Consider the following 14,229-nt stretch of genomic DNA (forward strand, 5'->3'; position numbering starts at 1 on the left):
TACTGCTGGTTTTTAAGGTGGGAAACAAGATAGCCAGGGAATGCACTTAAAATAAATTTTAATAATTTTGTGGCCAATGGAGAATGGAATCAAAAAGGAGTATAATTGGTTGCAGAAAGACTGGATGAAGCTGTTGCCTTGCTGCAGGTGAGAAGACTGCCCCCCAGGACTCTCAGCTGAAAGGAAACTAGGAATCTGTCTGTCATGAACTGTGAATCAGGATCTAGAGCTAAAAAGATACCCCAGGTTGAATGAGTAATCCAAGGGCAAGGACTTTGAAGTCAGGCAAAGTGGGGTTCAAGGCCCAGCCAAACCACTTAGATGACTCATCTCTGACAGGACAGAAAACTCCCCAGGCCAAACAGTAAAGTGGGAATGCACCCACCTAAAGTGCTTAGGTGGTTAATATATGGGAAATACTATCTTGAATCTTTTCTCCCTAGATGGCACAGAAACTCAGAATAGTCCAATTAATTTGAAACACTTAAGTTTAAGCTGGGGGCAACAATAAAGAAATATGCCAAAGTGTAAACAAGAAAAACTGGTGATTATTAGCGTGAGGAATGGAGAAACCGTGGAAGCTGGGGCAGTTAACGTGAATAAAATTCTAAAGACTGAAATTAGGAAAAAGCATCAAAAGGTCAATTTAATAATTTTTAGAGTTAATTGTTTTTAACTACCAGATAGTACTAACAAATCTGAAACATTTTATTTGACAGTTGTTTCCATTTATCTACTTAAGATTCCTTCTATCTGCTCATCCCACCCCGCTGACCATTCTACACCCCCAAGGAGATCCGTGACGAGGGTCAGCCTGGAACATTCAGTTCCACAGAAAAGAAACAAGATGACTAAAGTATCTAATTAATTGTGATTAGGAAAAAAAAAACCATCCCTTCTTTTGCCACTGGAATTCAAGCTATGATAAAGGAGACAGAAAGACAGTGAGTTCGAGTGAAATGTTTACATTTATATTGAAATATGCACTAAAACAGAATGAGTTCTACTGGTCAATGAAACTTTGCCAAAGCAGAATCACAAAACTTCCGTTGGGGAGGTCCAGTCAGCTAGCAGCAGTGATCCCCAAGCAGGAACACCAAGGAGAAGCCTGGGTGACCCCACCCCCAAAAGCCTCCTTTGAAGAGACCCCAATTCACTTCTCCCACATGCACCCACACAGATTTAGGAGCAAAGCCATGCTCCTCATTTTCATATATCTTTAGTTTCTTTTTTGCTGCAATAAATATAAAATTGGCAATGCTCATACACCACAGCACAGACAATATCTCAGGCTTTAGCATACAGCTGTAAACAGTGACTAGGTTAAACAAATGAAAAAGGAAAAGAAAGTTGAACATTACTTTTAAATGACAACAGAATTCCTAAGAGCAGGATACGAGCTACTCAAGATTTGTTTCGGTGGGTTAACGTTACTGACACAAAATTCAGCTTTAGACTTGTGTCTGGACTTGAGGTGGTAGCCAGTACACTGCCTGTAGCAGTTTAGAAATGTGTGGGGAACAGAACACGCCCCAGCTCACCTCTGGCAGTACACCTCCAGCCTGCCACACTCAAGACAGGACCGCAGAAACCTTCACAGTGGTGTCACCAGCTGCCATCGAGTGTAGCAGGAATGGGCGGGCAAAGGAATGGGCGTATGCTGGGAGACCAACAGAAAAACACCGCGCTGGCTGCCTGCAAAACTGGCTCCTTAATCACAAGGACAGTTAGGATGTTTCACTTGGACAGTTCATTAAACTTCATATATATATGTGTTTGTGTGGGTATATATATTTTATATATATATATATGAACTCTACAGATTAGGCATTAAGTTCTGTCACTGCAGCAAACTGGGGTGTCAAATGAAAAAAACCAGATGAACACTTTTTGCCTAAAGCAGTGCAAAGAAAGCTGCAAGAAATCCAAGTGGACTCAGTATCTGCACTGTTAATAACGGGGCTGACTTTTATTTCAAAGGCTAGTGGTTCAAATACTATTGCTCGAATAGCTCTGGTAAATATAAAATGTAGTAACATCCAAGGTTTATACACAGAAGCAAAGGAGCTGAAGGCCAGCTGACAAAGGGATATGTGACTCCTAGTCAAGAGAGAAGCTAAAAGCACATGCTGCCGGAGTGACCTAATGGGGTTTGGACCGTACTCCCACCTCTGACAACAGAAAAAGACCTGGAGAGGAAACAGTCTTTTCACACATAAAACTGTGGCTTAATTAATTCTCCTCCCTATAATTATACCTCAGCTAAGAAAAAAAGTCTGTCCTGAAAAACTCAAGAGCCTGGGCTACTAAAAATAAAAAGGAAAATTTAATATACTAAACAAGTTTAGTAAACATCACATATATTTTCAGTTGTTAATGAAGACATGATACATTCAAAAGTTGTTTTTTTTTAAAGACCAAAACAAAAACAAACAAAAAAACCCCACAAAATACCTAGAAAAAGCCTTGACGAGAAAAAAAAAAATCTGCCCAAGTTCTATCCCTTTCAATCAGATGTGGCTCTTAGCACAAACCACAAATCCCCCTCCAACACACAACAGCAATGCCATGAACCTTGCAAGCCAAGTATGAAACATACGCCTTAGTTACTGAACTTGAACGTTAAGCTGAATCTCTGCAGAGCCCATCTGGATGGGTTACTTCAATATCCACCTGGTCCAGTTTAAAGTATTCGTTTGTAGATCCAGTTTGTATATATTCCATTGGTATATTAAATAATAAACCACCTGCTCCTATTATTTTTTAAACGGCAGTTCTTGTAGCTCATCAAACCATTAAGATTACAAAGAGCTCTCTTGAAAGAAATTCACAGATGAAGATATATTAAGGAGAAGTCCTTAAGGTTACACAAACCTATTTTTTTTTTTTTTTACTAAAATAGGGGGGGTCAAGTAGAGTGTTTATTCTGAAGAGCAGTTTCACTGTTTCCCCATGAGAAGAGGCCAAATTTTTCTGGACTGATAATTTAAAAACTAAGCCAAGAAAAAAAGCCAGGTCTTATGGAGTTGGAAACAGAGTTCCAATTTTTTCCCCCTAAAAGACGAAAAACTGTTAACAGGTTTTAAGGGAGAAACAAAACATAACCAATCAGAACTCTGAATATGGACAGCACTACACAGACTATAGCACAGAACACCACACAGGAATGAGTTACACACCAGTAATATCATCATAAGAGTAACTGGCTGGGGACTCACACTTCCAGCAACAGAGCTCCTAGGTTAAAAATGTGTTAAAAGCTTGTAATGTCAACAAGGACCCCCAAAAAAGAGAGGGGATGAGGGGGAATAGAGGAAAGGCTGCATGCATGGGTCTATTACAGACATGATATTCAGCAGCATAAAAATAATACCCTCAACAGAGTCCCCCACATGGGGCCAAACCTATTTTTCACTGCTAAGCATGGGAAGGATTAAGAGTGGAACAAATTCACTAGTGACTATAGCATCTCCCATATATGAATGACAAGCACGTTCAATCTGATGCTATATGTTGCTACAACATTGAGAATATGTATGAGTAAAGCAAAACAAAAAAGACTAAATAATGAACTTTAACAACTGGAAAAACATCTGTTTTAAAGCCAAGTAGGTGTGATTCTAATCATTATTATATATGACATAATCCATACAAAGAAAGGCCAAGCATCTTCATTTTGTTCAGTACTTAGGCTTGATGTTGTCCTAGGAAAAACAGTGATAATTCAATGACTGTGTCACACATATAACTAAAAAGTCCCCTTCTGGTTTCAAATGAATTTAAACAACCATCTTCCTTGGCTAATTTTTTTCCTGTGTAAAACAAACCTTCTATGTACAGGACCAGTTTAAATCCCTCCTCCCCTTCAAACACTAGATAGGAACATTCGACAATGCAAAGTGCCTTAAGAAAGAGAAGGATTCTGTAGTGCCAGTGAGAGAACTGATCTGAGGAGGCTGGGATGCTAGTAACACTGATGGGAGCCAGTCAGGCAATGGTGGTTTGTTTTTCCTCAGGTGTTTCCTCCAACAACTGCATGATCAGTTCATGGAGGGGTTTGCAGATCTTTGCATAGCCACCTCCTGTGAGATGCAGAAAATCAAACATGTCGTGGCAGGAGATGGCACCGTCCGAGTGCACGAAGCCCCCGTCTGTGTCCAGGAGCTGAACGTTGGCGAGCTTCGGCAGGGAGACCTTGAGGAGCTGGTTCACCTTGGCATTCTTTTGCCTCAAGGGGTTGGGCTTCTCACCTCGAGGTAACAAACCCTGGGGAAGAGCAGAGAAGAATATGAGAAGACACACTGTTTTCCTCTACTTACTTGTGATTTCAAATATCCCTGGGACTCTCCATTTAGCATTTTTTATACCTTTGATTTCTGAAACACTGGACTAGGCCCATTTTAATGAAAAGTTCTCTGACTATTCCTGCTTGGTTTCTTCTCAGGTTCCTCTTCCTCCTCCTGTTCCTTAATTGCTGGTATTCCTCAGGGTCTTGTCCTTGGGCCAGTACTCTTCCCATTCTACACACTTTAGCCCAGATCACTTCCATGGCTTCAGAACTCCTACTGAACGTCCAGGTATAGAACCAAACCTGAATGTCTCTCAGGCACTTCTAACTCAACATGTCCAAAAACCATTTATCATCTCCCCGGGACTATATTCCTTCCACATTCTCTATGGCAACTGTCCTTTCAACATCCCCAAGTCTCTCATCCCATAAACCTTGTCTATTTATTGTTAAATCACTCAGCTTTTACATCCTAAATATTTTTCTCATCCATTCTTTTCTTTCTGATTATAAACAACATTGTTATCTATCACTACTCATCTCAATTAATGTAAAAATCTCCTGACTGACCATCTTCCCTTCAGTAGTATCTTCCCTTCAATTTATTCTCCAAACAGTCCACCATATAGCTAGAATATCTGGCTCAAACACACATCTATTCCTCAATGCCACCTGACACCTCACTACCACACATGAGAAACGGAGCTGGAACAAGTGCTGTCTTGATGAATCAGAGCCACGTACTACCTGGTAGTACGAAGAGAGATGTGGCAGGTACAAGATGAGTTTGGAATATCCTGAATGACAGAAAGTAAAGAAGTATCCCCCCCCAAAATGATGGGGCACAGTCACAAGCATTCAGCAGCCAGGTAAAAGGGACTTCCAAATGGCCAAATCCAAGATAATTTGAGGTGTGCTCTAAGTATAAAACACGTACCAAATTTCAAATGTATAGTATTCTCCCACCAAAATATATACATGAGGGAACTCTGCTCAATGTTATGTGGCAGCCTGGATGGAAGGAGAGTTTGGGGGAGAGTGGATACAAGGATATGTGTGGCTGAGTTTCTTTGGTGTTCACTGAAACTATCATACCATTGTTAATCGGCTATACTCCAAGACCAACAAAAAGTTCAAAACAATAAACAAAACAGAGATGTATCCTAAATATGTTTTTAACTTACTTGTTAATGATCTAATATATTTTTCAGCTAAATCAGGTGTCTGTCATTCTCCTATAGTAAATAAAAGCTGGCTCTTATATGCCAAGAGAAGGTTTTATCATCTCAAACTAGAAATGGCTTTACAGATAACTGACCCTATCATAAGATTGTCAGAAACCCCCAACCAACACCACTACAGCTCAGGATGTCACGACAGCAAGTTGTTGTTATTCAGGCAAAAATGCTGCCACCTGTTTCTCCTACTGGGTTTGGTAAGAGGTCTTATTTCATAAAAATGGGTTTTCTGTAGGCATTCTACCAAAAGAACAAGAAAAGTTTTATGCCCAAAGGAAGTACTTATTCATGTCTACTTTATATTATTTCAGCAAAACATTGGGCTTTTATTTTCAATTTGCTGTGTGACTGTACAGTTCCAAAAAGAGCTACAGAACTATGAATATGGTACACCAACATTTCCTTCTATCCCTGTTAAGTGCAAATGAGGTCAACCCTAAATCCTAGTTTATATGACAGTTAAAAAGTGCAAGGTTTTGCATCTAACAGTTAACAAAGAAAAGCAGCCCTCACTGTTGGCACATCAAAGCTTGGCTGAGATATAATGAACGACTAGGAAAGATGGTCAGCGACCAACAAACAAATATGCTGTTCTGACTTTCAGAAAATGTCACAGCAGTTAAAGCCATAAAAATGTTAAGCTGCAAAAGCAAAGCGCCACGCCTACTGGGACTGTCAAGCAAGGATGAGAAAAGTAATGTATGTTTTGCCGAACATTTTCCTTAATAAATATGTATCAAGGGTACGCCATGTGATCTGTGAGTTTTCTCTGTAGTAAGTGGTAATTGCTAATGTTACAGGAGACAAAAAATTACAATCCTAATTTCTTTACCATGTAACAACGATTTAAAATTCATTTCCTTTTCTAATTTGCATATTCATTTTCAAGCAATTCCAAATATAATATACATTGTTTAGGATTCAGACTTTTCGATTAAATAATACTGTAAATTTTGTTTGCACACAGACTTTGTAATTGTCACATGATTAGTGCTATTACATTCAATGACGTGTAATCATTCTCCCATGGGGTTGATTATTTAGGTTACTTCCAATGTTTTAGTATTATAGATAACACCACTGTATATCAAACTCAAAAGCCTGGCTGAAACAAAGAATATTTACGGAGGATTTATTTAGCAACACTCAGGCAACAAGTATGTCCTAAGCAAGTACAATGTACCAGCCACTGTACTTCAGAGATGGGACTCTTAACCATAATGTAATCCTTTCTGGAATAAGGCAGGATCTAAACAAGTAAGTTAATTAAATACCATGTAATAAAAAAAACAAGACCTGGCTCCCCAGAACTCTGCTATAATATCCAAACTCCTAACATGGGAACTGTGGCCTCTTTCTCCGAACTACCCCAGACCTGAACTTTATTCCATGATAACCTTCAATTCTTCTAGTACCCTCCTTCACTCACCCAACACACACATATATGAAGAAGTCTTTGATCATTTCCTTCCTTTCTTCCTCCCTCTTCCTCCTCTCTTTCTTCTCTGTAATACTTTCTCTTCTTTCATTTCTCCATTTGTCTGGAGACCAATGAATTTTTTAAAACTAAACTCAGATGTCAACTTTTACGTATTTATCCTGCAATGTCCATCTACCAGCTCCCTGAGAGGGACTACGTCTTACTCATCTCTACATGCTCGGGACCTAGGAGAGTGCCTCGTACATAGTGATTCTCACACTTTTTTTGAACAAATGACTACCTTAATAACACTTATCTCATTAAAACACCGAATATATACGAGATTTCTCAAAAACATGTTTTTAGCTGGCTAAGAATGCCTACAGGTAAACTTTAACACTGAAATAAACAGCTGTTTACCCCTGAGATAATAAAGACAATGCTTTTAATTGTACGGAGGGTAACATTTCCTCATGGGGTAAGGTTATGAAGTACCTATTTTCTTCCTGATGGAATCTCTGATAAAGAATTCAGAGATCCTGATAAATACACCACCTTTACTATATTGACAATGGAATAAAACAACAGATCTAGGCTAGTCTAAACCCAGGTCTAATGAAAAGAGAATTCAGGGGACTTCCCTAGTGGTCCAGTGGCTAAGACGCCACGCTCCTGACGCAGGGGTCCTGGGTTTGATCCCTGGTGAGGAAATTAGATCCCACATGCTTGCAACTTACCAAAAAAAAAGATCCCTCATGCTACAACAAAAATGGAAGATTCTAAATGCCTTAATCAAGATTCCGTGCAATCAAATAAACAAACTAATAAAAAAAGAGAACTCAGGACTAGAAAAAATGTCATATGCATTTAAAAAATTATCAGAAGATCAGAAAACTTAAAGTTAAGGGAAGAAAAAAATGAAGTCTACCTTAGGCAATAAAGAGAACTTATAATTCTAAATAAGGATGAGCAGAAAAAAGATAATCCCCACAGCTGATTCTAGGAAATGATGAGACCCATAAGACAATGGCACATACCAGACAAGAGCTTCTCAGGAGCATCATAAGCTGCTTCCAACCTAAAGATTCTCTATATTCATGAGTGATCCCATTTCTAAAAAGACACCTCACCTTTACTTTAAGATACTGAGGTCTCCACCCACCCAAAGACCACATACCAATACAATGATTTTGGCCTGTGGCTGCCTTGTGTTGATAAGCTGTACGATGGCCTCGATTCCACCTGCTACTTCCTCTGCTGTATTTTCATGGTTGTTTGTTCCTACCCAGACAACGATGACCTGTAATTGAGGGAAGGAAGAAAAGACACTCAGGATAAAGGAATGTCCACTAGTTAGTTGAAAATCTTATTTCAAAAATCAAAAAAGGAAAGATGAACTTCTCAAATGGTTAACTTCAACAGGGCAGGCCATCTTAAAACAGTAATATAGGGCTCATATATATTAATATCAGGATAAATTCCAAACAAAGCAATACTTAAGTGGTAAAGTTGTGCTAGGAAGAGACAGGAAAACTTCTTTATCATTGTGGAATTGGTAGTTAATCTCTTAAAATCCAGAAACTATACCAAAAAAAAAAACAAAAAAACCCCCATTTAATTGGACTCTAGTAGATGTAACCTCCTAGAAAAAATAAAAATAAAAATACCCAAGGGAGGGTAGTGGGTATAAATACACAGTTCTACTTAAGGTAAAGTCAGTGGCATGGAGGCTGGTTATAGTTTTCTTAAGTTTTTCTGCTTTAACAAAAATTTTTACATGGTGACTATCATCTACAGACATACATCTTACCATGTAACCCAACGAAGTAATTTCCACCTAGCACAAAAAGAATATGCATGAGTTTTTCTATTAGGCAAAAATAAAACACTTTCTACTACGGCAACTGTTATCAGTGCCTCAGTTTTGTTCTCTTTTCGTTGTCTGGGGTTGGAAAAACTTATATGCAGCATGCCAACTCAGGACACTGATAATTTGATAAGGCACTGGGTACATGTTTGTGCTGAACATTTGTTCACATCTGCTTCAAATTTCCTTTAGAAGAACTTGCAGGCCGTAAATACCAATCTGTTTGTGTGTTAAGTGAATCCAAAATTACTTCCTCAAGTGAATCATAGCCCTGCTCCAATGGCCCACCTCTGAGGACTTTCCTCCCCTTACTGCCTCGGGACCATAGAATAGCAAACCTCATTAGCATCAAATCTCTTCCAACAGCAGACGAAGATAATTGTAACAATTTCAAGTATGAGCCACACAAGCAATACACTGATCCGTAATTAAGCATGTATTTGGAATGTTCTTAAACAATGATAAAATCATCTATCTTAAAAAGGCATGAAGCCAAGAACAACAATGAAATAATGGTTTAAAGAAGCAACTGAAAAAAAATTTTTAAACACTTTTTTTTACTTATTTGGCCGAGCCAGGTCTTAGTTGTGGCATGTGGGATCTAGTTCCTTGACTATCAAACTCATGCCCCCTGCATTGGGAGCATGAAATCTTAGCCACTGGACCACCAGGGAAGTCCCAGAAGAAATTTTTCTTAAAAACTACCAGTTTCTGACAATTTAACTCTCTGCAAAAGACTTAAGATTAAGGTTTTTTTTTTTAAAAAGCTTCATTTCACCTTAGGTTTAATATTCTCCAGTTCTCCATTCTTTAGTCTCCATAAAACATGTCTTGTTGTATCTCCCCCAATTCCAAAATTCAGTGCATGAAGTGGAGAAAAAAGCTCTCGCCATATCTAAAAAGAGAAAAATTCATTTATTTAAGCTAAAATTATTGGGAAATAAAATCCCTCAACTGCAATGTATTGTGAGGCATTTGAAATAACAGCTTCCTTTTTCTGTATTCAAATATTAACACCCCAAGTGGTATGCTCCCAACTGCCGAAAGCGCTTTGGAACTCAGCTCTCAGTGCAGCATTAGGCCTCAGCTCAGGACTTGAGTCACAACGCAGAGGTTGTGCACTTAATAGGTACCAACATTTATAATTAAGCAGTCAACTCAATATATTCATCTTTCCCTTTATTAAATCACTTAAAAGAAATGAGGGGAAGTAGAAACATGAGATGAAAAAACTTAAGAGTGCTTAATTGGAGAAGGAAATGGCAACCCACTCCAGTGTTCTTGCCTGGAGAATCCCAGGGACGGGGAGCCTGGTGGGCTGCCATCTATGGGGTCGCACAGAGTCGGACACGACTGAAGCAACTTAGCAGCAGCAGCAAGAGTGCTAAACACAAAAAGAAACCTATCTTTTCTTTTAAATTTCCCTTGGGAGAATGCCTAAAGAGATTCAAAAGTTCACCCCAAAAATACATAACATTTTAAAATGGTAAAACACAAATAGTAAGAATTGAGAATCACAGCTAGGACAAAAATGGGCAAATACAAGCAAAGAAATAGTAAAATGCAAGTAAGAACTGAAAGTCATGACTAGGACAAATATAATGTAAGGCTTCTTGGAAGCCAATGGAAAAAGGGGAGTGTACTAATAAAAATGCTACATTTTCTGTCTCGTGCTTGATGGCACCAAGAATCCCATCAAGTAGGTCTGATTTCCCTTCTAACTCCGAATTAGAGCAGAATGGATGAAAGTCTGTTATTGACGGATGTGTTGACATTAGCAGCCCAGGACCACCCGAGCCCCTTCACTTTACCTCATACTGCTGCATCAACTGTACCATGGAGTCCCCCACGAACAGGACATCCGGCTCTTTGTCTTTGCAGTCCAGGACAAATCTGTTGTGCTGGTGTGAGGAAGAAAGAACAATCAGAAGCTGGCATTTCTTTCCCTGTGAGACTTCTTGGCTTAGAACAGTTGTCCAACCAGTTACTCTGTTATTAAACATTCTCTTTGGTCTGTCCCTAAAGCTGATTCCTCTCAACTGCAATTAACTGTTGGGTCCTACCAAACTGATCATTCTCATGTGCTCGAGAAAACTGGAACGCTGCAGAAACCGGAACAGAAAAATGCATTCTCACACACACACACACACATATATATATTTAAATAAAGCTTATCTTTTCCTCCAACTCTTATGAAGAACACTTAGACATATGAAAAGCTGAAGTAATACAATGACTACCTGTACACACTCCACCTACATTCAACATTTTCCCATATTTGCTTTATCTGTGTGTTTGGTGAATCATCTGAGGGTAAGCTGCCACACTCTGATTCTTCACCTTTAAATATTCCAAATGCAAGGACTTCCCTGGTGGTCCAGTGGCTAAGAATCTGTGCTCCCAATGCAGGGGGTCCAGGTTCGATTTCTGTTCATGGAACTAGATTCCACAGGCTGCAACTAAGAGCTCACATGCCACAATGAAGGCTGAAGAACCCACACGCCGCAACCAAGACCTGGCGCAGCTAGACACATCAAAAACAAAAAATTTCACAAGCATCTCCTAAGCATAAGGGCAGTCTACTGTAAAGCCATAGAACTATTATCAATACATCTAAGAAAATGAACAATAATCCCACAACTAATATTCAATCTTTACAATGGTTCTAAGAATTGAATAAAGTATTTTATATTATCTATTTTTAAAACTAGGATCCAATCAAAAGGCATGCATTTTATTTGAATGATTTTAGTATGGTCTTTGAAAATGTCTGCTAACCTCTCAATGTGAGATGTTGGCAAACTAAGAATCAGGCTTTTTCAGTCTAATCCAAGTTTCTAGGCTGGGGTGACCTAGCCCAGGCATGCTTCTCTCTGCTCTTAAGGTAAAAAGATTTTATTCATTGATGTTAAACCAGAAGACACAGTTTAAGTTTTTATATTCATCCCCAAAACAAATTAACACAATGCTTTAGCAGGTCTCTAACCCAGTTCTATAGAAAGGTCCAAATGCAGTTTCTTCTTAAACGCTACATTCAATTATGCTTCCCCTAAGGTGGAGATGCTACTTAAGTGTTTCTGCTGGTAATACAAGTGGAGATGACACTGTGCTGAAACTGAGATATTCCACTGAGACTGGTGAAAATACAAAAACATTTCTGGAAATAATTTGACAATTAAGACATCTCTTCTTAATTTGACAGGATTTGGGATAGCTTTTTCTTTTTTCTTGTGTAAACAATTTTTTTTTTGCATATATGTTGCCAAAGCAAGCACTTTAGAGTGTTTTTTTTTTTTTGGCTGCGCAGTGCGGTGGGATCTTAGATCCCCAACCAGGGTTCAATCATTTTTTAAAAATTACTATTATTTCAACAGTGTTTTTAAACTTAAGGGATAAGATGAGCAAGAATAAAACTTTAATTTCACTGAGTAGTGCTCTTTCACATCATGTCATCTCTCTGTGGGTACTCAGGTATCAACTACTTCTCAATACCAACAAAAACAGCTCACTTTTAAAGAACATCATGGAATTTAAGCTCTGCTGTTCTAATGGTTTCAGTCCTTTACATTTCCTTTTTAAATAGTTGCAATGAGCTTCGAAAAACAGAAAAGATCAAAGCAAAATACTTATAGCCCTACCATCTTAACCAGTACCTATTAATGTTTTGGGGTACCTTTTCTCATCATTTTTTCACACATTCCCCATTCCTCCCCCGCCTTAAAATAGTTGAAATATATGCACATCTCCTTCTGGCAACACAGCTTTGGGGGCAGAAAACCTATGTGCCAATTCCAGCTTAACTACTTTCGGATCAGCGACCTTAAGCAGGTACATAACCCAAGGCTTCCACATCTTCTGACAATTCTGTTTGAGTTGTAAAAATGAGAGTTCCATAAAAGAGACCCAGCTTTTTGCTAGCACCCAATAGGCACTCAATAAATAGGGCCATTATAATTGCATATAATATTATATTAAAAACATTTTTCTATGTGGCTACATGATTTCCATAATCATAATTTTAAAAAAATTTTGATGGTATGGGGAGGGAGGAGGGAGGAGGGTTCAGGATGGATTTTTTTTTAAAAATAAAAAAATTAAAAAAAAAAATTTTATCACATAAATTAAAAAGAATGTTCATTTACTTATTTGGCCAGGCCACACAGTTGGTGGGACTTTAGTTACTGATCAGGGATTGAATCCAGGGCCTTTGCAGTGAGAGCATGGAGTCCTAACCACTAAACTGCCAGGGAATCCCCTATAACCATACTTTCTAACACTACTTAATATCCTACTGATGCATCCAGTGAGACGTACATTTGTTTAGCTCTTTTCCTAGTGAAAATTTGCCAGGAACCTCCTATTGACTGAGATGAAGAAATTTACTTTTTTTTTTTACATGTTGGTAGGTTTTTAGGTCAAAGATTAACACTTTTATGGGTCTTAGAGATATTTCCAAATTCTTAACAAAATGGCTATTGGCTGTATCTATACTGACTCCAGCGTGTGTGTATAAGAACTCATTTTACCATAGTCACACCTGTGCTGCTAAGTCGCTTCAGTCGTGTCCGACTCTGTGCGACCCCACAGACGGCAGTCCAACAGGCTCCCCCGTCCCTGGGATTCTCCAGGCAAGAACACTGGAGTGGGTTGCCATTTCCTTCTCCAATGCAGGAAAATGAAAAGTGAAAGTGAAGTCGCTCAGTCGTGTCCGACTCTTAGTGGCCTCATGGACCGCAGCCCACCAGGCTCCTCCGTCCATGGGCTTTTCCAGGCAAGAGTACTGGAGTGGGGTGCTATCGCCTTCTCCGATAGTCACACCTGTACTGGTCATTAATATTTCCCTCTCCCTCCTTCTTCTTCTCCTCATTGTTTTAATCTGTACCTTTTGGAAACAAAAAGTTAAACAGTTCTTGTCATGCTCATTGAGATATTTATCTAGTATATCTGAGGATATTTTTACTGATGATACAACAAAAACATCAGTGTGTCATCTGTAATATTTATTGCAAATACTTCTGTCTGCTGCTAAACCTTTTTTAGCTGGTTACTGTTTTGATATGATTTGCTATTAAATTTGTCTACAGTCAAGTCTTTTAGTATCACCCTGAAAAAAAATTTTTACTATGGAAAATGTCAAGCATACAGGAAAGCAAGACAATACAATGGATCTGCATATATCCATCACCAGTTACAGCAATCATCTAACTATGGGCATTATTAATTCAACATTTCAGCAACTACTGCCCCATCTCATTCTCAAGTTACTTTGAAGCAAACCAAGGATGGAGCACTTCATGTATAAAAATTTCAATATGTAACTCTTAAAAGATTTAAAAAATTCACTACCAAAATACCAGTTCTACTCTTCTAAAATTAATAGCAACTCTTTAATATCAACAAACAACTAGTGTTCAAA

The 14,229-nt window shown here is 38.6% G+C and overlaps 1 protein-coding gene across 1 annotated transcript in view; it reads right to left on the minus strand.

Annotated features, from left to right (window-relative positions):
- Nucleotides 1-949: 949 nt before the first annotated feature.
- Nucleotides 950-14,229, minus strand: part of PAFAH1B2 (platelet activating factor acetylhydrolase 1b catalytic subunit 2) — a 28,553-nt gene continuing 15,273 nt past the window's right edge. The window contains exons 3-6 of the mRNA XM_070384160.1: nt 10,625-10,714; nt 9,592-9,708; nt 8,124-8,246; nt 950-4,266 (exon numbers count right to left, since the gene is read on the minus strand). Of these exons, the coding sequence (XP_070240261.1) occupies nt 3,988-4,266; nt 8,124-8,246; nt 9,592-9,708; nt 10,625-10,714 (609 nt within the window). The 3' untranslated portion in view covers nt 950-3,987. The remainder of the gene's footprint in view (nt 4,267-8,123; nt 8,247-9,591; nt 9,709-10,624; nt 10,715-14,229) is intronic.

This window comes from Bos mutus, chromosome 15, assembly GCF_027580195.1.
Source record: "Bos mutus isolate GX-2022 chromosome 15, NWIPB_WYAK_1.1, whole genome shotgun sequence".
Lineage (NCBI taxonomy): Eukaryota > Metazoa > Chordata > Mammalia > Artiodactyla > Bovidae > Bos > Bos mutus.